This window comes from Chaetodon trifascialis, chromosome 9 (genome assembly GCF_039877785.1).
Source record: "Chaetodon trifascialis isolate fChaTrf1 chromosome 9, fChaTrf1.hap1, whole genome shotgun sequence".
Lineage (NCBI taxonomy): Eukaryota > Metazoa > Chordata > Actinopteri > Chaetodontiformes > Chaetodontidae > Chaetodon > Chaetodon trifascialis.
This window is the reverse complement of record NC_092064.1, coordinates 16,285,775-16,311,773: the sequence shown is the minus strand read 5'-3', so window position 1 is coordinate 16,311,773 and position 25,999 is coordinate 16,285,775. Positions and strand designations below refer to the sequence as shown.

The 25,999-nt window shown below is 41.0% G+C and overlaps 1 protein-coding gene across 2 annotated transcripts in view; it reads left to right on the top strand.

Moving 5' to 3' along the window:
- LOC139336209 (leucine-rich repeat and fibronectin type III domain-containing protein 1-like protein) overlaps window positions 1-25,999 on the top strand; it is a 169,070-nt gene that overhangs the window by 95,232 nt on the left and 47,839 nt on the right. For both annotated transcript variants that reach the window (XM_070970205.1, XM_070970204.1), the window contains exon 8: window positions 764-1,144. In XM_070970205.1, coding sequence (XP_070826306.1) covers window positions 764-1,144 — 381 coding nt within the window. The remainder of the gene's footprint in view (window positions 1-763; window positions 1,145-25,999) is intronic.

The following is a 25,999-nucleotide window of genomic DNA, read 5'->3' as shown; positions in this document are numbered from 1 at the left end:
CATTGACTGTATTTTGAAATATACTGTCACAGTCCTTTAATTCCTTTTTGCACACTTTTGACAGAATTTGACATCTCTGTTTGTATCTTTAGAAGTTTTGATCAGAAAAGGTTATTTTGTGGGGATGAAGCTTTAGTGAATTTTTAGCTATTTCCTATAATGCTATAATGCGATGAAGCCTACAACCAATCAGCAACATTGCTCTTCAGACTGGCTGTCACATTCATTCTGGACAGAGTCTGGATGGATGCTCGTGGTGGAAGTTGGCATCAGAATGAGGTGCTGCAGGCAACAAAGTACCCTCCTTCATGCTGCCTGCATCCAGAGCCTCCCGCTCATTTGTTTTGCGTCATCTGGCAGACTTTTGCATGCTTTAGGGCTGGGCTTTGAACTACTGTCCATCCCTATTTTTTGTATGCCCACCACCATGGACACAAAGAGCATAGTTGTTAGACTGAGACAGAGGTGGTTCACCACACTCAGATCAAACTGACCAACATGATAATAATGATAATGATAATTTCTTGTCTCAGATGTTTTCAGAAACATTTTAGTGTAGCGTTTAGCAGTGAGCATCAAGCACCACCCAACTTGCAATAAATCAACAACCAGCCAGAGCGTTTAGTGGACAGGTGCGACTTGTTGTTGTAGGTTTTCTACCTTTTGAGCAAAAGGGAATACCAGAGCCCTTTGTCATAACATTAACATTTCAATTAATCTATTGATTGATTTATTATATTATTATACATCTGAATTGTTTCAGAACATTGGTTTTCCCTAATGGAAGCCTGGAGATCAACGTAACATCTCTGAAGGATTCAGGAAACTTCACCTGTATCGCCTCCAACGCAGCAGGTGAATCCACAGGAAGGGTGGAGCTTGTTGTCACGGCGATGCCCCATCTGGCAAACAGCACAAGCCGCAGCCGAGACCCGTCCTCTGAACCTGCCCCCTCCGACATCCTAACCTCATCCAAGGTTGCGCTGCCTAACAACGAGACTAGGGGGGCAGACCGGAGGGTCTCATTGGTGGAACTGACAGGAAACTCTGCCCTCATTAGATGGAGCAGTCAGACTCCTACAACTGGAGTCAGGATGTTCCAGGTCCAGTACAACAGCTCTGGGGATGACACACTGGTTTACAGGTCTGTCTATCTACACTATCAATTTCTGATCTGTCTGTCCGTGTTATTTAATTTTCTAAGGTGACTTCTGTGAATACTTTAAGGCATATTAGTAAAAAGCTAGTGAGAGTGTGTGTGTGCAGTTGTGTGTGAGTTAATCGGACAATCGGGAGACAGCCACTGCTATGAGGGTGAGGACAGATGACAGATGATACAAGTGGAGATTAGCCCGTCATCCAGTCGTAAAAGTCTAATCAACTGGAATGATAAAGACATCTGTAGTGGAACAGAGCCATTGTCGGGTTCGCTGAATGCAGGGAGGCCTGGGCCAAATGTGACAATTGTAGCTGTTGAACAAGTTTTAACGCTTGTCTGTCGGTTTGCTTCAGTGCTGCATTTATGTGCTGATGCTGTTGCCACATTGATTCATTGCTGCTATTTACATTATGGCTCTATAAATAAGACATTTTCACATGTTTTGTTGGGTGTGACATTTCTTGACTCTTTGTCATTATGTTGTCAGATTTGAGTGACTGGTACTGCTTAAAGTGGCGGCTATAAACTGCTACAACATTCGGTAAAATGTAAAAGTTTCAATGGAGAAAGAACAAAGGTCTTATTTAACAGCTCCCTGAAAGGAAAAGGTACTTTGTGTGCACAAGAAGCTACTGCACGTACAGTACAGCCTGTCTGTCACCCCGAGTGTCAATAAACTAGGAGTGAACAGCAACAGAATTTCAATGGAGTTTAAGGTATTATGGTAATTCTTGTTAATAGTGGTGTGATTGCAGCCATAGATTTCTGCTAATGTTATCATTGTAATGAGCCTCGTTTAATGCACAGCATGTGATTCAGTAGAAAGGTCGTGTTGTGGTAAATCATGTTAATTGCACTAGACTAGGCATGTTAGACTTTTGTTGACCTGTGCATGAACCACGAACCTGTGCAAAAACCGAAAGGACTGGCAACATTATTTCCTAAATCTCCTGGAAATTCGGGTAAAGCCCTGCTTATTTTCACTTCTGAGGAGTTCTCATTTGTTGTGGAGTTGTCATGGCAACAGGTTAGGAAAACTTCCCAGATCTTGGCATGAGTGACAGGTAGCTTTAATGTCATCACAGACAAGTACTGCAGACTGTTTATTTATTTCATTATTTCAGAGGTGCAGATGAAATGGCCAGACATGTCAATCTGTTTTCTGTGATAACAGGAGTGAATCACAAAATGTCTTCACACCATAACTGCCCGAGTGAATGTTCTGATAACCAATTTAGTTCTTCTTGGCCTTTTTACTCTTGATCAACAGCTGAAATTGTCTCTTGGGGGGAAAAATAGTTCTTGAAAGGAAACCCTGTGATGGAATATGTAAAATCCGTCCATGTTGACAGGAGAATCAGCCGGTTCCTCTTAATTTGTGAAAGTCGACAGTCGTGAGATATGGAAATGGGGGTCTCGACAGGAAAGTGATTATGAGGTTATTTCTAGGCTGGAGAGGACACATATTTATTCAGACAGTTCAGCTAACTGTGGGAGATGAGCAGCTTCTTCGAATTCTAAACATGGCAGCCGTTCACCTTCATAGCAACTGCCCAACTGCACTTCTCCGATTCAAGGTTGGATGCAGTTAGTGGACTCAGTGGCTCCACAGGTGCAAAATGTACTCATTACTGGCCAGGTGTAGGTGTGTGTAGATGGTGATCACTGCTTGGAGTCATGCCTTGCGAAGTAATTCATTTAAAAGTTTATGATCTGACCTCATTCAACCTTAGGCTGGTGTAAGACAGTTCAGGCAAAGTGAGCTTGCTTTTCATCAGAGTGACTGTAAAGCTTCTAATACAGAGTGAGGAGACTTTCATCAAATATAATTATTCATGACCTGCTGTAGCAAAGCTTAGTTAACATGTACAACCAGCATCTTGTGGTTTGTCTTCTATAAATCCTGCTGTGCAACTGAGACAATACAAGTGTAGCTCACTAGTAGGAGTGCCACCCCCTACCCTCTGATGGCTGGGAGTTTTAACAACTTAAGTCACTATAGTGATAATGGGTACAATGATGAAGTAGCTTGCACAATGCTGATTTTGAATGATGGGATTTGAGCTTCATGTCATCATGCAGATTGTCTGGATGTTGACAATACTAATTAAGCTAAATTTCTCAGACGTTGAATGGACTCCCACGTAAGGCACAGCATTCATTACATAATACAAAAACTATTATCATTTGCATGTCATGTATACACAAACGCACATACACGTGGCGACAGTATTTCAGTGCTTTTTCTCCGCACGCACACAGAATTGTTTTATCCTTAGCTATCATTTCAAATTTTTGCAAGGAAGTAATTGAACAAGCAACCACTTTGAGCTTTTAGATAAAGAGCTGCAGGAGACACGCTGCACATGTCCTTAGCAAGGTAACCAAGATTACTGTGTCATGGAGCATGAAATCAGATCTTTGTTGTCTTCTTCATTAGAACAATGTGAGCGCTGTAAACAGATATATCAGCTGCTCTGCTGTTTTCTGCTGTATGTCTAACAAGTGCTTAAGGAGTGTCTGCTGTAGCACTGAACCCAACCACCAAATCGACCAGGACTGAAATCTTCATAAATAGTAATAAATAAAACAACGGCAAACTTGTACTGACTATTTCATTATAAAACTAGCCACAGTCAAAGAAAAGAGAGCATTGGAGATAAGACGCATTAAATGGTGCTACGCAATGTAAAAATGTGATGATTTCTGTGAAGTACGACAGGAAAACATGTAGCTGCATGAGCTACACTCTCACTTCATCTTCATCTTAAATGCCTTGTCTCTGTCACTGCATCACTGTCTGATCCTTCATGCTAACTAATCCACATGCTGTCACAATACTGGTTGGTAAATAAGTGGGCAGGTCAGTAGAATGCACATTTCCATTGATGACCTTTCCTTTTTTTTCACCATGAAAACAATCATATCAGTTCTTCAGTGCCGTTTACCATTTACCAAGTCATGTTGTATGAGCATGATTTGTCGTAATCTTACTTAATCACATAAGATTATGGCTGAATCATGACTCAGATACCATACATGGAAACATATGGCTTTGGGAGATTTGCATCCATTAGGAGGCATCATCATTGCATCAACTCTGCTCTGAGTTAAAAGGAAAACGTAAAGCAGCCCTAAGTGTCTGTGTGTATGTGTATACAGTTCCTCTCTTCTGTCTTTCTTTGGTCAATATCCATTAGGAGGGGTGAGGCATGAGGCAAGAGCAGAGAGGGAGGGGGGAGAGGGCACAAAGTGCTGAGGAGCAGAGAAGACAGGGGATGGGGAAAGAGAAAACAATATATTGGTGCTGCAAGGAGAGGCCATTTGAGCTTAACTCGCTTATTTAGCTCTGTATTGGCTTTTGCTGTTTATTTCTGTTATTTAGCATATCTTTGAAAATTCATCAATGCATCTGAACAGAATGTAGAAGAAAGCAAAGTTGACAGGTTGCTTTGGGACAGGAGCGATGTGAGGGCCATCTACATTAGAGCGGTTGCTGTGCTTCCACTGGACGATAGCTGAAAGTCGGATGTGGGGCTGAGGTTTTTGCTGGTGTTTACTTCAGACCTGCATGCTGAAGCAGCCCTTCGACTGGTGAATTTATGCTACTTATGATTTGATCGCTCCATTTGATGGTTTTGAACACACATTCAAGGCAAAATATGAAAAATAAACAATATAAAAATGTTGTTCTTCAGGCACACAGAATGCATTTTAGGTTCAAGTCAAAATATCTGCTACCGTTCTTGATTCCTCCTCCAACCCCCCACTGAATAAATTACTCCTGCCAGAGCATCCACATCACAGCGTCCTCTGATCTATACACTGCCCTTGGTGTCCTTTTTATTTAACTTCTATTTAAGCAGGCTGCTCAATTTAGAACCATTTCCACTTTAGAAATACAACCAATGGTCCAGAGAGTTCAGAGCATACAGAGGGCTCTCTGACGGAGTCTCAAAATCCCCTGACTACTTACGATCAATGCCATTATAGCTCCAAGGGTGTGAGTGTGTGCCTTTATGTGAATGTGCTTGGAAATCATCGGTGGGCAGTGAATTAGTTAACCCTGTGTCTAAGAAATGCTCTTCATGCCCCCTGACTAATAAAATCAATGCCTTTTCAAGCGTGTGCACATGTGCACGTGTGTCTGGACCAGCTGGCAGCTGTGTGTTATCCAGAAATGTCAGTTTCAGTGCTATCAGTGGTTAGAGACCTCAGCAGGAGGCTTCTCCATTTGTTTCTAGTGTTGTTGTGTTTGTGTGTCATTTACAGTGAGACTACACCTTCATGGCTCCTCTGTACCTCAAACACAACTACATTTTTTTTTCTTATTTCTTTTAAATTGAACCTACTTGCCCTTAACTATAGAGTGTGTGTTTTATAGCTGTCGATAAAACTTGTGCGAGCCCTTTTCAAGATTGCGTTCACATTCTTTCTAATCAGTGGCTCCTTTTTCTTTCAGTGCTAAACTGAATCCTGCTTGTATGAACTGAAGTGTGAATCGTTGTGCAGGATTTTGGCTACTGTAGCAAAGGTATAAATCCCTCTGAGTTTCCCTGTGAAACTGTGTCCCCTGGAGCGTGTTGCACAAATGCTGATGCAGTGCTATAAGCAGCAGGCATTTGATGCCATAATCCCCATCCACTTCTCAGTGATCGTTTCTTTAGTTTGACATATAGGGTCTTTAATGGTCTAGGTCAGAGTCAACCAGCAGATGGTGGAACTGATAAAGCCTCTTAGTAATAAAGTGGGAAAACATGTTTAATTCTACCAAAGTGCACTGGGTAGTTTTATTGTGACTCAACATTTTACCGCCTGGATGAATGAGACACATTTACACAGACATGTTTCTTCTCAACAACCATTGGTGCATTTTTGGATTTTTAAGATGTGTCACTCTTAATGTATGTATTTCTTCAGAGGGCATTTCAGGAGAGACAGTGAGTGTGCTTACGGCTTTATAGTGGGAACATAATTACCCGAGTGCAAAGCTTCACTAGTGATTGTGTAAGGAAGAGCCAACAGTGATTGGAAAATACAAAGACCAATATGCAGCATTTCATCCATGCTTTAGTGACAGAGAGAGACCATTTCCCCCATTGTGTGACTCGTTCTGCACAGTAGGTTGTTGTTTAACTTTGTGCCAGCTAGCTTTTTGATACTGCTGATTGAGGTTTTGGGAAAAGTGAAAATTCTGTATTAAACATACTGATCTGTGATCAGTCCGAGGTCAAGAAGGATCAATAGCTCAGATTCCACCACAGGCCTCACCGGGGATAGCACATTATCCAGCCAAAAAAGCCTGGCATTAGCTTGGCTTGACCTCTGTGGCTGAGCATGGCAAACCCAATCCAGAGCTAATATTTGCCTAAAACTGTGCGTCTCATTTCAGTGTGATTTGTAAGTTCCGGTAGACAGATCTGAGGTGAGGTGTTTCCATTTGGCCACAATGTTGTCCCCCTCTCCATTTTAGCACACATATTACATTTTCCTTCTCTGCCTATCTTTGACAACATTCATTCTGGCAGTGTTTGAAAGTGACAGCTGCTGTTTCTACTGAGAGCAACTCTATATATGTTATACACATTTCACCCGACAGAATGAAATGAGCACTGTGCGTGTGGACAGGTAACTGGAGTCAATCTTTGTCACCATTTTCCTCTCACTGTGAGTGTAACCATAGGCAATACTGGACTATATCCACACATGAGCTGTCTCTTCACACAACCTCAGAAATGTCCTGGTTAAGTCAGTCATGTGTTGTGACATTTTGCTCGCTGGGACACATATTCCTGTGTAATATTCATGCTGATTATGTCCAACACAAAAGGGTGTTCCACACACTTTAGCAGCGACTGTTTTGTGGCATGAACAGGCTGTTAAAACACACCTGCTTCATTGCATCACATCACGATTCATTGCAAGCTTGATCCATCCGGTGCGTTTTACGTCCAGGTTTAAATAAATGTGTTCAAGATGTGCGTTGATATTCAGAATTAATCGTGGAACACTAATGTTAGCTATGAAGTGGTTGAATGCTAACATTAGCTGTAGTCTAATGGTAGCTAATGGGTTTTCAAATATGTTGTTTTACTATGAAACATGGCCTGATGTCCCTCCACATTTTTTTTTCCCTATCAAATGTCTTTGTAGTTGCAGTGAAATGATAACAATTTGCCTTGATTCCTTACATTTATACAACATGCAGGAACACAGGAGTACATCATTATCCTTCTCACCCTGAACGTAAAAGGAAAATGGCCATTGTGTGAATATGGTCTGCAGATTAAGATTTTTCTTTTTTCCTCATACACTCAACCAAGCAGGAGTGTGTGTGCATTTTTTTATTTTTGAATTTATTAGCTTGAAGCTAAATGGTTTAGTCAATGCACAGTACTTATTATTACAGGCACTTGTACAGGCAAAGAAGGAAAAGATATAGGGGGGGGGGGGGTTCATGGGTCATATATTATATATATATATATATATATATATATATATATATACACATGTGAATTAGTGGTCTAATTTTCAACAATGCCGCTGAAATCATAGCATCATAGTTGATAAAGGTCATCCCTGTTCATTGGACAAGCCCATCTTTTATTGAACCTGCAGCTCCACCACTTGATCATAATGTTCTTTTTATGTGGAATTCTTATTATTCTGTTTTTTCAATCAATAGCCTCGACCAAACCTGTCGCCAGACACGAATTTTAATATTTTATTTCAATATGTCCATGTTTAACCTCCTAATGAGGATCAATGATAATCAACAGTATGTGATATCTGCACATGGCACCTATGAGATTGTCAAGATCAGGGAAATTATAGTAACAAACTAACGAAAAACACGTATGTCCATATGTAAGATGTATGTAAAATCATATGTATCCCCACTAGTGCATACAAAAAGATAGTTAAAGGGTTTATAATATAAATCTGATGTGTGCTTGAAAACACATATGACAGTTTTGAGCTGGATTATTTTCTGCATTGTGTTGACAGAATTAGCGACAAAACATTTCCAATATTTTTCTCAATATAATAACGAAGGATTTTCCTTTTGCGTATGTACAGATTTTAAATAAATACGTGCCGCAGCAAATGCATGTCTGCATGCACGCCCACAAAATACATGTGGTGTGTTTCTCGACAGATCATTTTAATTTAACCGGCTGAAACAGGGTGAAGCAGCACAGAGAGGATCAGACGTTTACTTGTGTGTTTTCTGGTCTGCAGACTGGCAGTAAAGTAACTTAAGCTGCTGGATATTTTATGTCCTAGATGAAGGGTTTAGATAATACTCAGATGGGTTTTGAGTTTTGGAAATAACCAGGTGAAATGTCAAAAAACAATAACAAGACACACAGATTTTTCTTCTCGCACAGATGAATTATGAATTATGTCAGATTTAATTATGTGGGAAAAACACTATAATTAAATCATGATTGTGGTGTGAAAACTATTAGTCATTATTAACTTATTCTGACGCAGCGAAGATTGCTTTTAGATAAAACTAAATAATAAAAATACGCTGCACCCCTAATATTGTCTGAGCAATATGAAAGTTTTCTCTCTGAGTAATAATCCTCATCCCTGTTTGGGAGCATCATGGTTTTGCTAACACTGGTAAAAAAGTGAATCCAAAAGAAGCTTTATGTCAAGCTTTGCCGTGTATGTTGAAACATAACTTCATTGATATTTCTTTCTTATTTTCCCACTTTGATGAAAACACATTAAACCATGGACCACACGGTACATCTACAACAAAGTGCATAATTTAATTAGTCTGGTGTCTGTGCGTGTGTGTGTGTGTGTGTGTGTGTGTGTGTGTACAGGACAAGAAAGACTGACCGATTCATTGCTGTTATTACTAACACTGCTATCTGATAGCTGTTGGATGCAAGTGTGCATCACAGTCATAGCTACACTTGTGTGAGCATTAACAGTTTAGGAGTGGCTACATACCTTTATCTACAGTGGAAGTGAATGAAAGCAGCATGTGGTTTCTAAGGGCTTGCGTATGTAATCGTGGCTTGGGGGAATATGAGAGGTATGTAGAGTCACAATCATAAAGCAGGCTTGAACAGCTAATGGATGTGGTCAGGCTCAATATGTTGCCATGTAAGTGGAGTCTGACCTGGCAGTGTTGAGCTCTGCCAATCATTTACAGTACATTAACCTTTTGCCATCAATACAAAGCACCATCATCCATGCATAAGCACACACCGACGCACGCAAACACTTCCTGTAAATGGAGAATTCAAAACCTACTTTTAAGCTCACACCTCGGATTCTTCTTGAAATTCACACCACTTTGTCTGTCTGGATCAGGTATGAGTGAGTGCATTGTTGAGTGTATGTGGGATAGGAATTTGGAGTATGCAAATGTGTGTTTGTTTGGCGTCCATGTTTGTGTGTGTGTCAGAGTTGATCTAAAGAATTGTATTCGCCTCACATTTTCCTCACCAATGCGAGGGCAGGAAGAGGTCAACATGAATCTCTTTTCAATCACACAGAAACTCATAGACACCCACAGGAACACACACTGCAGATGACTGTCTCTTGTCTCTACCTTTTCTGCGTTGTCCATGGTTTGTGGCTCTTTGGATAATGGACTCGCAGACACATAAAATCTGCGCAGGCCAGCAGACTCAGGATGCAGTGACTGGAAACGGACATTAATAACAGCGATCAGCAGCAGTAGACTGGTGCCTGTTTAGCAGTTCTTTACTTAAGGTACTTTCCGAGATGCTGTGCACATTTTTGTGGCGTTAGCAAATGCAAATGCACTCTTTGCTACCTGGATGATGACAAGCTTAGACACTCATCTCCTAGTATTTGTCCGAGTCAATCATCAGACCTGTCGTAGCTATGATAGGCAGGTTATTTCTCCCTCACGGCGAGGCAGAAATGGGTTGAAGAGTCGGCGCTGTTTATTTTTTTGATCCTTTACAATACTTTCAATTCTCCACTGAATGAATAAACACTGTACCGCATGCAGTATAGAATGCTGAAACCCATTAGACTACTTGGTATGATATTAATGGCAAATTGTCAGGGATCATTAAACTGAAATATGGACGCACGAGTGGCATTTATGTGTGTGTGAGTGTGCATGTGTGTGGGGAGTGTTGGTGGGTAACAGCACTGGAACAGATGACGGGAGCATCTGGAGCAAAACTGGGTGGGCTGAGGTGAGCGTGTGTGTGTGGGTGACTGTGTGTCAAGCAGGGTGACTGAGTGTGTGTTTAAGGAGGTGGGTGCATACAGCTTGCATGAATTTTTGGGACATGTGCAGTATATGAAGCACAAAAAGCTTCTTCCTGTGTGATGTGCATCTGTCTGTTTTTCAACACCTTTATGATGCATCAGTTCAGTTCATAGCTCCAAAGAAAGCCTGTGATTTTGTTGAGAAACATGACTAAATAACTGTAGTAAACCTACTTTTGATAAGCAGCGATTACCCCAAGCACTTTAGTGAGAATCCGAAAGGCAATCAGTGATGTTTGTGAGGGTGAGTTGGTGCTTAAAGTGTTGTCTGGTTGCACAATATATAGGCTGTGCATTACATTGTAGAAGGAAGAGGACAGGATGGCCAGATGAAGCAACTGTAATTTCATTTCAGGTGTAAACCACTGCAAGCCATATGCTTATAAGCTGAGAGCAGCTCCAGTGTGTGCACAGAATGTTCCATCCAGCCTGAAACAATAGAGAAGGGAAAAGTCTTTTTATCACAGCAGAAAATGTCAAGGCATTCCCTTTGTGTAACTTATGACTCATTTTATCTTATTTTTAGTTTCAATGAAGCAAGCTGGTTACCTGGTAACATTTTACACTCCTTTGTTCAGTTCAAAAAAGGATATTTTGATAACATTGCAATAAAAAAAAAAGAAAAAAAGATTTGACTTCTAGTGAAAATGCGTCGTGGATTACTGTACAAAAGATACTGCACGTCACTGTAGCTGATGCAGCATTTTATCATTGTTCAAATTTGGTTGCTTGACTATTTTCAGGTGAATATGTTTAAAATCGAATTGTTAATCAGGCCTTTTTGCCAAACGGGCATATCTACAATATATTTTCACCATCTGTCAATTTTAAACTCCTGAAGTTTAGCTGGGAAATCAGCTCGGCTGTTAACAGGGTGAAAAGAAAAACCACAGAAACCTTCTGTGGTAAATTGAGTGATCAGGATAATGAGTTACTCTTGGTTAGCCTCCACTTGCATGCTAAATTCCGATTTAATGACTGAGCCCTGGCCTCATGTGATTGACCTTGGAATGGGACATAATATATGGCTCATAAAAGCACAGGGGCCAATAAAGCAGTAGCTTTTGCCATAGTGTGTGGCAGCCGCTTGATTTATTGCATCTACTCTTGACACAGGGACAATTTTAAGGCATTCGGTAGGTTTAAGCTTCTGATCAGTGAATTAGAAACTCTCTCTGAAATGCTGCACTGCTTCTTAGAGGCTGTCATGATGGCCGCTTACACGCTCGCATACACGCTCGCATACACATGCAGAAGAGGGTTTGATGTACAGCATTTAAAAGGCTGCTGCTGATACCAGCGTTTTTGGACTGAAGCTGGTGATAGTGGCTGCTCTGCACTGATAATTTCACTGTTTTTAAGTCAGACATTTATCAAGTCCATCCAATGGAAAAAAAACAAAACAAAACAAAAACACTTTGAAACACTCTCAATCAATGCCTCTACTGTTATACAAATTTATCACTCCTTCACTTACAATTGTTATTACTACAACTATTAGTTGTTTAATTCACATTAAGTATGGTATGTTGCCAAGGAAGAAACAAAACATATGCTTCATAGTGTACATCAGCAAAGAGAGGATATTCAGGCTAAGACTGGCATTAACATACAATATCCACACACACACACACGTGCACGCTCGTGTGCACATCCCTGCACCCACTGGTGGCAATCAGCACTCAGTTTTCTGTAGGTCATAGTAATTTAATTGAATGATTCACTGTGTATGTACTAATGAGCTTAAAGGCCTAATGACAAATGACTGTCCACGCACGCACACACGCGCGCACATACACCCTTGCATCACTGGTACCTGCTGTATTTGTGCCAATTAAATGCAGAACTAATGAGTCAGAGAGTCAGATCAGAGAGGTTAAGTTCAAAGACGCTGAAGACGTGGTCTGTTTAGTCAGCTCTCCTTCCTTCTCTGTTGCAGCCTTGTTCTCTCTCGTCTTTCTTTGTGTAAACTCCTCCGATCTGCTCAGTAGTTCCTGACCCCCATTTTCCATTTTGTTTCTCTTTTACTCCCTTCTCCTCTTTTTAATTTTTTCCTCCTCTTCCATCTGTACCACTTTATATTCTAATTTTTCTCTCACTTTGGTCCAATCCTGTTATTTTGCTGCCTCCCTTCTGTCCTTCTCTTTCCTTATCCTTCCTGGTCTCCATTCTTCCTCCTTTTTATGTTCCTTTTCTTGTACTCTCACCCTCCATGTTTCTCCCTGCCTTCATCCTTGCTCTGCCTCCCTTTCCTCTGCTCTCCTGGATATTTGCAGAGCTCAGCAGAACGCCGTCAGCTGCCCGACTCATAATCTCCTTGTTTGGTGTCTTGTTGTCGTTTTCATCATCGTCCCAAATCGATGTTTAATTATCCTGCGACACATTCCCACCCCCATGACCCCCCCCCCGCCAGTTTCCTTCTCTTCCCCTCGTCATGCGTCCACTACCCTCTTCCCTCTCCAGCCCCACACCCAGCCTTCAGATCTTCATGGATGGAGGGAAGAGTAATTAAAAAGACACATGACGCAGAGCGAGAGAGGGGGAGTGAGGGGAGGGGGAGAAAAGTAGTAAATCAGAGGAGAAGACGAAGCAAAGGAAGAGGCGACGGGATGAAAGGAGAGAGGCAGCGGGTTAGACGAGGAGACTCGGGGGTAGGAGGGGGAGGAGCAGAGCAAAGAGAAATGGGAAAGGATGAGGGGAAAGCAGAAGAGGGGATTTGGATGGTAAGTAGGGATAAGAGACGAGAGATGGTGGATGGATTGCATCCCACAACACTCAATGAAATATGATTAAACAAACTCTTCATTAATGATTGAGTTTCCATCATGTGCTTGCTCAAGCTTAATATTCAAGCATGGTTTATCTGTGTTTAAGCTGCCTAGCAGCATCGGACTCAGACTTCCTGATGTGACAGCAGCTGTGAGAGGTTATAACATCCTAACATAGTTTAGAATGCCAAGAAAAGGCCTTCATTTATTCAGTGGTGGATTTAGTCACTGACTCCTCGTGATTATTATTATTCAGATGGATCAATAGAAATTCATAACACGCGTTTAGGTCTTAACTTGATAAAAAGAAGTCACTGGTGCGTCCTCAGTGCTCCGATGGAGACGTGAGCTGAGGGCTGTGCATGACTAAAGAGAGAAAACTGAGATGGCATTTGAAAACTTCAGCTGCTAGCTACAAAGTGCACACTGTTCTTGCGAGCAAGAAAACATGAGTCTTGATAAGTTAAGAAAAAAAAAAGTTGAGAAACAAAAGTCTTAACTATTCTGTTGCTCCTGCTGCAAGTGAATCCATTCTTGTTCTAATCACATTTTACACAGCCTCCCAAATACTTTTAGAATTGTGTTGTCGTGATGTTAGTTATATAGTCAGGAGACATTACACACCTATGAGGCAAAAGTGGGACGTTGGACACCCTCCATACTGGTAAAATATATAATAATAAATAATTCTTGACCATATCACCCCCATTGATTTTCCATCATATTACTGTACTGGCCTGCATAAGCGTGAAGCAGGTATTAAATTGCAGTGGATGTGGGCTTTAAAAAGTCTTAAATTTAACCTGGTGAACGCTGCAGAAGCCTGTTTTGCCTCCATGCATGAGCGGCTTGGCTACAGCCACCCTTTACGAATGGATGAAAATGAGTGAATGGAAAAAAATCAATGAATGGATAAAGAATGAATTCATAGATGAAAATCTTACATTTAATTTTCTACTTAAATTGTAAAAAACACAAGCAAACACACAAGCCTGAGATGATCAGGGCGTGGACTGATTGTAAACAAGACAAGTCAAGTAATTCCCATCAGTGAAACACAATCCAATATATTGAGTATTCCAGTCCAGTTTAGTTCAGCAGTAAACCAGGATGAGATTAACGAAGTATTAAGCATTTCTGTCCTATTTGAAACTGCTTTGCAGCTGACTGGTTAATGCTTGTGCGTTTGAAATGTACATTGGATCAGTTACTTTCTTCTCTCTTGGGGTGTTATGTTATTTACATCAATCTCACAGTCTTATCCTGTTTTCCTTCATCCACTGGGGTGGGGGTAAGGGTTAAGGGTTATTAGTGGCTATGTTTAAGATCAAGGAGTTGCAGATCAGTGCAGTGTCATTAAGATTTAATAGAGAGTGAGTCTAGACAAGTATACATGAAGAACACGAACAGTCTCAGTTATATGAAACAAAGGAGCCTTTACGCAGTACTGTGCTACATCAGTGTGAACTGCATGAAGCTGAAAAGTACCATCTAAATATCAGAAGCCATGAAAACCCTTTTTAGTCTTATCTGAACTTCTGAAAGAAAGAAATCATGAATTCCTTGTATTTCCTGTATTAAAATTCCATTACATATTTTTAGTCACTTCCTCATCACCGTTCCGACCTTGAACAGTCCCTTCCCTGTACCTCCTCCGTGTAATAAAACTGCTTTCCTCCTGCTAAACAAAGGAACAAAATGGTCTTAAAAAACAATTTCTGTTTAAACGCATGCGAGCTGAAACAACACTGCCATAAACAATTTGTTTTTTTCCACCCATGTGAGTGGGACTGCGTGCATTTGGTATAGAACAATGACATGACATATGAACCCTTAATGGGGAACACGTCTGTTTGAAACATGATTACAGTAGAGGTATTGATGTTATGCTCCGTGGATGTGCGGGATATGAATAGATCCATTCTTTTCCTGTTGATTTAGACTTGAAACATAACTCTGGCTCTTTCTCCCCCCTCCCTGTCATTCTCTTCCTTGATCACTCCATTATTCAGACCCTGCTGGCCCTTGTATTCCTCTCTCCGCCGTCTTTCTTTTAGTTCCTCCTCTCTTCTAATCCGAGATTCCCTCTATAAAGACACATGCCGCCATACATAAATATGCAGCAACTCTGTGTCGGGTCATTTTTTCAAATGGTGCTTGCTGTTACATTGATCTGCAGTATTGGCTGCTAGCAGCTATTGTCTGCATCGAACCTTTCCTCTGTGCATTTCCTCGATTTTTCAATCTCCATACATCTCTGTCTATTGCTTTTCTAATCCATTTGACCCCATTAAGAATGCATTGTTGTATGACTGAACCCGTCAGGGGTTAAGCTCCATTACATATGTATTTTGAAGGGTTTGATTGGTATAATTGCTGTGTGTTTTAACTCACATTATTAGAGCACAGTTGAATTAGCTGTACATTAAATAGTCTGACCCGGGGGCTTTTTTGAGATCTCACTGTGGACAAATCAGTCTATTTAACACTTAACACTGCTTTATTTGATCTGAATAATTTATTTTAAAGTGGTCAATCTATGGATTTGAAATGTGTCTCACCTCTAAAAATGTCTGTATCAGCCCATTTATTAAATATTTTATTGCACATATGGAGTTACAGTATTTGTCATGAGTCACTTACTCCCTGCATTTCCAAGCCACTCAAAAACCCCAAGAGACTGCCACTGATGCATGTGTGTGGCGAAAAATAACGAAAGTGGAAACACAGGCAAAGCAGTTTCTGCAGGAACAAAATGTGTGTATGTATGTATACATATTAAAAATATGTCTTTCAGCTGCATAGCATTGCAGTTTAAGATGCTGGTACCACTAAAAGCAGGTTTCCATCTAAATGCAGCATTTTAATTAGTTATTAACACATATTTCTAATCACTACTGTAATGCAAATATCAGGAGTGTGTTCACTGAGATAAAAAGCTGGTGGCACTAATTTTCCAGCTGGAAAACAATGTGGAAAACACAATGGAAATATGTCTTATTGTTTCCTACATTTATGTGAGGAAGGTTACAGCTACAGCGGTCATTTCAGTTTATATCATGATTCAATGTATCTGTTTTAATTACAAGTTGTCACATTTTGTTGAATGATGCACCAACTTTTGCACCTCAGTCAGCACAAAAAGGACGCGAAATTTGAAGTTTCAATGTTTTCTCCGCTTTTCCACTCAGGATTGTCTGTGCGAAAACAGACAATGTCCATAAAAGCAGGAAGTTGGAAGCACATGTAATGAAGAAACTATCATTTCTTGTATTTCTCTGAAAATCAATTTTAAAAATGGGGGAAAAGAGGATACATCTTTGGCGTTAACATCAACTCCAGGCAATCATTTCTCATCTTCTAAATAGTCTAATTTCATTCTCTCTGCTCAAACTGCAAGAAAAATACTGATTTGAGATCAAGGTCATTACATTCACATTTCTTTTCCCCATTGACTTGGCAGTTGCTTTTGTCCAAAGCGAGATGCAAATGAGGAACAATACAAGTCACAATAGATCAAGGTGACACCTTTGAGAAAAAGTGCCTCAACGCAGCTCCACATTCCTCCTCGCACAAGGGCCACAAGGTTGCAGGTGCATTGAGTAACAGATATATGCACGGCAAAGGATTTTCTGAAGAGAGGGAAAAGTGTCTCAGTGTGTTGCAGTTTAAAAGGATCTTCTGTTTGCTAGAAAAACTGTAACTGTGCAAATGTGCAGCACCAGTCTTCTTATATACAGTATGTTTGGTTATATCAACAAACAAACACATGTGACTCACAAAAACAAGCCCCCCATTTCCCCACGGGGTTAAAGGGCTTTATGATGGTCCTTTAAACATTTAAATCTAATTAGGAATGATGGATTCCCATATGTGGTTAATGACACAGAAGCATTTGAACTATTTCAGCAGCCGAGCAAAAGGACGCAGAACAACCTTGACATGAATGTTCTATCAGTGTTTCTGAATAATTACTGCACAGTATTACCTAGCTATTTATAACATCTGCCGAAGGTTACGGCTGCCATAGATAGTGAATTGTTTCTACCCAACACCGGTCCTCATACCTAAACCACAGAATAGTTTGTTTGCCAATGACTCCCAAAACGACGTATACAACCGTTGGAGAGCGACAGGCACCTCCTAATGCATCGATTAATTTTATCGAGGCAGGACAGACAGACAAAATGTCCACAATTCAGATCATCACAATTTGAATTTTCGAGTTTTAAACAGTTTCAAATTACAGACATTAATGATACAGGATTGCTTGGTTCAATCAATAATGTGGGCGGTCAGGCCAAATTGCTTCATCTGACGTTGATAGTCTCAATAATAGTTCTGTAATATGATAGTTAACATTAACTTAGCCTCTGTGATTAGTTTCTAAGTATATTGTTTTTTCTTACTGCATTGGCGGCCATGATATACTTTTATTTATAACTCTGGAAAGAAATGAAGACTTAAATAAAAAAAGAAGTCATTACAACAAACACTAAAATTAAAAAAAAAAAGTACATTTCTGGTAGGCTTCACAATTAAGTCACACATTATTCACTAAAAATATCTAGTATACAAAGGATATAATGTCCCTTTTCAGTCACATGTCTGATTGAGTGATCAACTGTGAGGGAATTTTCTATCACAGGCCTTCTGTGGTAAGCGCCCAAAAGTCTCAGGGTTGGACAACACAGAGGCCTCAGACAGAGACACATTAACATAATATTTGGAGGCCATCCTATCTATCTAGTAGATAGGAAGTCTCTCCTCGTGAGGTAGCCAAGGTCTTACTGATAAACTGTATAGACTGATACTGGACCAATTCAAGGAGGAATGTTCGAGGAGACATTTTAAGAGAATTAGGTCAAAAGTGTCCTCAGTTAGAGGGATGGATGTCAGGGCATACGTAAGTATGGTATGAGCTATTGTTTGGGCTTTGACTATCCAATAGAGTACCAGAAAATGTAGAAGGAGGGTACAGAATATCGATAATAGGGAAATAGCTCAAGGAATAGAAGGGAAAACATGTGACATTGGGGGTATTAATACACCCCATTAGATCGGACATCTTCAGAGTTTTGTGGACATTGTGTTGCTCATCAACTTCTCCTTGATGCATCAAGCCTGCAATAAATACCTCTGCATAACACATCTGAAGTCTCCTGGTGAACTCCCTCCTTCAGCTCACAAGAATTTCCACCACAAACTGCACTCCTTGTGGTTGTTTTTAGTGACAGATGCCTTATTCTTGTGCAACAGTTTTGTGGCCTGTGCTGCAGAACGTTCAGTCTCTTTAGTACCAGTGTTATGAGCAAAACAGGTTAATATACAGTCCTGGTTTAAACACGGAAACTACTTTGTTAGGTTTAGGAAAAGGTCATGGTTTGGGTCAAAATATTTGTAACCTAACTTAAATTGCATATGCAACGCTGACTTTTGGTTCAACACGGAACATAACAGGGGTCTCCCATCTATCCACCCCACCTTCCTCCATACATGGACTTTTTCCCATAAAAATTACTAGGCCCGCAGGAGGTTGCTGCCTAACAGACAATCATGTGTGTATATATCTATATTAGGCGGGATTAGACAGGCTGTTTCTACTGACAGGATGCAATAATTAATAAAGGGTGGTGTTGCTCAGGAGACACATCTTCAACACAAACCTACACATTCTTCAGTAGTGTGTTCAGCTGTTTGGTCTCTGATGATATCAGCTCCCATGTGAGCATGCTAAAGCGTAATTAAAACAACTGAGCGATCTTGTTGTGGTACTTCACATTTAATTATCCACACTTTCCAATCATAAAATGTACCTTTTTCAGCTCTCCCACTGCCATAAAGTTGGAGCATGACCTTGTTACTTGTTATATGTACTGTGGTGATTCTAAGATTTATATTACCCATCAGTCATTATGTTTAATAACCTTCCCATTGAACCTATTCTAACAGCTTAGCAACGCACATACCACCTCACAGAGTTTTGACTTGAAATATCTTCTTCCAGTCTGCTTCAACTTTTCCATTTATATAACACTGATAATTAACAGTATTTATAATCTTGCTACTTATGCTAATTTCTGCCTGATGTAACTTTTGATCTGCATTCCCACAAACGTCATCTCTCCTCTGTCCATATGACATCCAGCAGACAAATATAGCTTTCAGTGAAGCGTTCTTTGATCCTCCTTTACATAAACATTTTTTAAGCATTCGCCTGATGCTCTTATCGGCAGTGACTTACAATAACTTCAAAGAGGTGCATACATTCATTTTCGTTTCACTTTTATTCCCTCATTTCTGTATTATTAAGATGCGAGGCAGAGAGGGGGAAAATAGGGCAGAGGGAAGAGTGAGATGTAAGGAGGGAAGTATGAGGAGCAGGGCGCAGGAAGCATGGGAGGAGTTACAGGTTAGAGTTGAGGAAGATGAAAGAGAGGAGAGGTGGGTAGAAGGAGGAAAGAGAGAAGAAGAGGAGCGACTGAGGGGAAAACAAAAAGGAAACAGTGAAGGAGTGTGGATAGGCAAGGAGTAAGATGAAAAGAGGGGAGAGTGGGTGGGGGGGCAAAGGGTGAAAGGAGAGTGAAGTATGAAAGGAAGAGGAAATAAAGGAGGTGAGGGCGGGAGGAAGGAAACGGTACCTCATTAGGAGCGAGGACCCCGGCTCAGCTCCACACAGAGGGCCTGCTGTCAGAGGTCCCCCTGAACGGACTTTAAGATCCGTCTGAGCCACCAACCTCCTGAACACGCACGCACGCACGCACGCACGCACGCACGCACGCACGCACGCACGCACGCACGCACGCACGCACGCACGCACGCACGCACAAATCCAGCACCACGTGTTCTTTCCGACTGAGGGAGGAAGAACTTAGATGAATAACTTATAGGAAAACAAAGCTCTGCACACACTCAAACGCGCACACACACACAGTTACAGTGAACTTTAGGGGACACATTCCTGGACATAGTGCTGCCAGTGGAAATAATGAAAAGTTGATGACAGGCTGCTGAGTGTTCACTCTTACCTCAGCTCTTCAATTTCAGTGCATCTCAGTGGCACCTGTATATCGCTTTCTTGTGCTTTTGTGCTGCTGATACGTGATGATTTGTGGCTTTTGTCCAGCTTTTCTCCTCTTGAAAATGAATGAGTCTGAATGTTCGGACACCAAAGCTCCACGATGCACTTCTGGGTGACCAGTGCTGTCACAGAAGTGGCATGCGCGAGTCTGGAACGATGCCTTCACAATTGGCTGTCCGGCTGAGGCTCCTTTGTGCCAGGAAATAGATTGGGTTTGTTTTGTGTTGCTTTTGAGAATAGAACAACAACATGAAAACACTTTTTTCCCCTTTTTTTTGGATTTGAAAAAAATAAATAAATAAATAAAAGAAAGTGATGCCATATCAGCGTCAGAGCTTGCTTTCTCCAAGACGGAAAAGAGTCAGCTGAGCAAAATGTAGATGCACTCTAAGAAGGTAGCACAGCTTTCATTTTCCAAATTATTCACTCCAAGGACAACACAGTCACAAAAACACATGCAATTAACTATGACACAGCAGTTTGCCTTATGAGTCAACAAATTAACGCCTCACGCATTCTTACTACGGTAGTTTACAGTGCTCAAAATGTTTTGATTAAATGAAATTAAAAGTGAACGTGATTAAAGTTTAAGTGTCAAATCAGCACGCTTAGGTTGAGTATGTGTTACTGAGGCATTGCTAAAGGAAAGAGAGAAAAATGTCTCGGTTGGACTATTGGATGGACTGACACTGAATATCGTGCAGACCCTCATGTTCCCAAGAGGATGAATCCTGCTGACTTTGGGGATCCTCTGACGTTTCCTCTAGCACCACCAGATGGTTGACATTCGTGGTTGTGGGTGAAACACCTCAACAAATCAGGGATGGATTGAGATGGAACTGAATATAAACATTTGTGCTCCCCTTAATAAATGTAAGGACTTTTGTAATCTCACTTGTAATCTCTTGATTTGCTGCCATCATTACTGTAGGTCACACTGCATATTTATGACAGATAGTTATGACCAAGAACTGACAATAATCTCTTCATCCTTAGCTGTGCTTTGTGTTGAATGTAATAATAATTAAGCCCCCAGGAAGTTAATTGTGTGAACACTTGTGTGAACTTGATGTGATGCACACAGGCCCAAAAAGACTTTTTCCAATAGACTTACTTTGTGAAAGAAGCAGCAGAACAACCCCCTCGAAATGACTTGTTGAATAATCAGAATTTGCTCTATTATGCTAAATGTCTATATGGGCACATTTCTTATTGGTTGAAAATTTCATGGTTGATTTTCTTTTCTTTTTTGTTTTGCATCTTAATATGAAATATTAACTGTGCTGTGCTGCTTAAATATAGCCTGTCCCTGCTTGTTTGTACCACATCACATTACCATCTACTTTTGGAAAGGAACATTAAATATGAAGCCTGCCGAGTGCTGTAACAAATTACAGTATGTTACAAGATGTCATTGGTTTCTGCAGGAACATCCTCACCACCTCTAAAAATAGTTAAGCAGGTGAGAACTTGCCTGATGTTGTGCCTTTGCTCAGGCGCCTCTCGCGCTGTGGCACAAATAAGTTCTGAACAAATTTTGCACGACAGGATGGCTCCTTAAATATTTAAACTTCTCCAGGTTTGAAAGCAGATTGTATTTTGCCACTTAATTGAGCTTAGCAGCTGTTCATAACTTAAGGCCTTCATTAGTTGGAGCCTCTGTCTTAAAAGGCAAATCTTTTGACATCGCTGCTGAGAACAGTGTCAGTGTACATGAAGCGCTGGAGTTAAAAGGTCGGGCAACCTTTGAGTTGATTTTGATTGTGTTGTTTCAAAGCTAAGCAGTTCATGTCTCTCTCGTGTCCTGACATAATGGCCTCACATGGGCACTGAGCAATCACTGTTAATTGTTGAAAACAGCGTCCCGTCACTGCTAATAGGCCGATGTCTCAGTTGCGGTCTCTTTTAATTGGCCCATTTGAGTTTGTTATACTCCGCTGGGGTGTTTACTGTGTGTCGGTGAGCGTGTGCACACATGAGCTCATGCATGCTCACGTGTGGGATTGCTCATTTATTACTGAAGCTGGTACGAACTATTCCTGTCTCACTGTCTTTGTCTATTTGTTCTTCCTCATTCTTCCTTTGTCACTCTTTCTTTGACTCAGTGTCTCTCCATCTCCGCTCTCATCTCATCTCGTCTCGTGTCTGCCCGTATGCTTTTATGCAGCGGGAAGCTACAATAATGACCAGCTCTTAAATCATCACCACACACACACACACATGCACACACAGTTATACGAGCAAGACTTAAAGTCACACACACACACTGCCACAGGGGCCCACACGGAAAGGTGTGAGTGCTTATTATGAGGTTCACAAACAAGGAAATGGAGACAGCATGAACGAAGAAGAGGTGAGGGTGGGACAGAGAAGCATTCGTCTGCAGTGGAGGATAATCACAACCTACTAACTCCTTACTGCACCGCCTGTGCTCATGATTTACATGTGTGAATGTGTGTGTGTGTGTGTTTGTGCAATCATCTTTGAGTACATTATTTCTATGCCAGTGTGTGCTGTATGCAGCCAAAGTTTGGCTGATCTAGCTCTGAGTGCGTGCATGCATGAGCACCTCTTTATGTTTATGCATGCACATTTAATAACATTTTAATAAAACATGTATTAATTATGTAAAGGCTGCGTTCAAGTGCATGCTGTTTCAAGAATGTGTGTGCATCACAGTCTTTGGCCTTGTCTGTGTGGATACATTTTGATTTAATAGTGTTATTGGTTTTGCTGACACCGCATTTGCATAAGCCAAGTAGATCATTTGCGAGGACTGTATGTGCGAGGGTGTAAACATGTAGCCAAGCCAGCTCCTGTCGGTGCAGAACATCAGTATTAACATGTTGGGTTAAAATATTTAGCCAGCTTGAAAACTGGCTCCCTTTCTCCTTCATTTTTATCTCAAACTCTTAGTTTCTGCTCTTTAACTGCCCATCTATTCTTTCTCTCTTCCTCTGTACTTCTTTGTAGTGCGTCTCTGTCCCTTCTGTTTTTCGAATGCATGTTTATCTGCTCCTGTGCATACCTACAGGAAGTTAATGCCTCTGAATTCATTATGTTTTAAAGCATTTATTACAAATCAGGCCAGAAATGGATAATCCAAATATATTTCACAGTATTTGGTTCTATGTAAAGCTTTGAAATAGAACATTTTTATATGCAGCAATGCAGCTAATTCATGACACTGTTTGACCCTCTGTCCCAAAAACTTCCAAATATGTCTGAGCTATTGCAGGCTGGAGCAACGCAGACCACAGGATCGTTCTGGCTTTAGGTTTTGCAGCTTCTAATCTTGAGTAAATACATTTAGCACCGCAGTTTATCACAAGTGACAGTATGTGGTTGATTGTGTATTGTGTTATGAGTAGACTTTGCAGGGCCCTGAGGTCAGGGACCTTACTCAGCAAACCAGGGACAGCGCATTCAATTAGAGCAAGGAAGCAAAACACTATCAAAACTGGAGTTATGTGCTTTTCGACTAGCACCAGCACGACATTAAAACTGAAGGGTTTAGCAGGCCTGGATCGTCTGCTCGACTGTATTGAACTGAAAACATGTTTTTCTTGAGCCCCTAAAACCTCCGGCGTCTATCAAGTGCAACTTGTCATTGAACTCAAAGTCTATCCCAGCCCTTACAAGACTCTTAAGCCATTAACAAGCATCAGCCTCAGCCCCTCTCTCTCCCCCTATGGCCCACTTAGATGGATGTAAAATTAGGCTTTAATCCGCCAGCTGAACTAAATACATGCTCCCCAGTGTCAACACCGCTCATTCCATAATATTTCATTTCTCTATCTCACTGACTTCTGCATTTATGTTTCCTCTTTCCCCCTTCCTCTAAAGCTCAAACTAACACTTCTTCTCTTCTATTTTCTCGTTCCTTCTCTCCTTCTCTGTATTTCATCGATGATAGATGTGCTAAATTTAGTACATAGCCCCCACTGTCAACACTGCACTTTAAATGAATTTAATCTCCTCGCTCTCTGTCTCACTGCCTTTGTATCTCTGGCTCTCTCTCCCCCCCCTTTCTCTCTCTCTCTCACTCTCGCCGTGGTTGATGGGCCATGGGCGGTTTGTGGATCAATAGTTGTGATAAATGGGAGGAAATCTGGCAATGGCTCTTGAAAACCTAACCTGCTGTGTTACAGCTGGTTTAAGAGCAAACTGGTTAAGTGTCTGTGTGCCAAAATTACTAAGAGACCGGTAGAGACAGACAGGAAGAGAAGCAGAGAGATGGGTGGTGTTACTTGGTCGTGCAGCTGTGAGCTGGCTGAGAGATACGATACTTACTGTATTCCCAGTGCTCACCGATGCCCTATGGTCACTGCTCAGCTGCACAGCAAGGCTGTTTGATTATTCCTTATTCACATTACTTTGTATACACACATTATTTTGCATCACACATTCCTAGCATGCATTCATTTCACGGCAGCAGGCGAAAGCACCAAATTATAAAAAGATGAGAGACGTGGTGCTTGCAGTTACTTAACAAAAAGTGCTAGCACCACGGCGAGTGCTGCCTTATTTGCATGCAACTCCTATTTTGCTCCTCAATTGCGTGCGCTTCAAGGTCGCAAAAATAGCAGCACGCCGTATGGTTGCTTGAGAAATAAAGAGCCTGCAAAGTGAATTGGACATGCAGAGGGAGACAGAGACACAGGTGGACGAAGTCAGACAGAGAAAAAACGCTGAAGATTGCCTCAATGTTCGTTACAATTATGGCTTTAAATGCGATTGCGATACATCCGTTACATCACGTCACACAGTATTGTTTCTATATTTTATCAGGATAGACTATTTGATTGTGGTGTTTTAAAGGTTATGTGCTTGGGGAGGGAATCAGGTGTACTGTTTTCCATCTCTTGCATCACTGCAGATGCCAAATTCAAACTTCAGTTTAGGCAGTCACAATAAGGACGCGGCGAAATCAGCTCACTTCTCCTTAATTGTGTCTGAACAGCCAAAACAAGGCAGTATGGAACAAGACAGCCAACATCACATGGTAATATGGAGAGGGAAAAGAGTTTGCTCTCTTTAAGATCTTGGATGGAATACGAGAGGATGACTCAAAACAAACGTAATGAGCTTCTGGCTTGGTAGTTTTATTACTTGGACCCAAAATAAACACATAAAATGGCGTGAGTTATAGATCCGGGCTTCTGGCCAAAAAGACAAGCACGCTGACTTCCCGCCTAAGATGCAGGGAAATTGGGTCAGAGTATTCCTTTCCATACTGAACGACTGTGGACATCAGTGCTGTGCATTTAGCCACTGTATTTCTCTCCTGTTTAAAAACAGCTCCTCCTGGCAGACCGCTACTGATTGCCTTCCAGCCATTTGTGCAAAGTACATTTGAGACCCTGATGGTAAGTGGATATTCACACCTCAGCAGTATGAATGTACATAATCAGTGTACAAAAAAAGTGCTTAGACCCTATCCATTTTTTTAATCTAAATAAATATTACAGTCCATCATTTGGAAGCCAAAGGGAAGCACAGCAGGACAGCTTTTAAATTAAGTCTAGATCAATATGGATCAGTCTGTGACATTGAACAGAATGCAAATACGGAATTTGTACAGAATATCCAGTGTTAGGTTTAGCTATTAAATACACATTGTACAAGCTTTACATACATTTTCTGTGTGTAAGGACAGCAGTTCAGAAAAAAAAAAACATCTCTAACTTGTGTGTTCTGGGAAGAGTAAAGCAG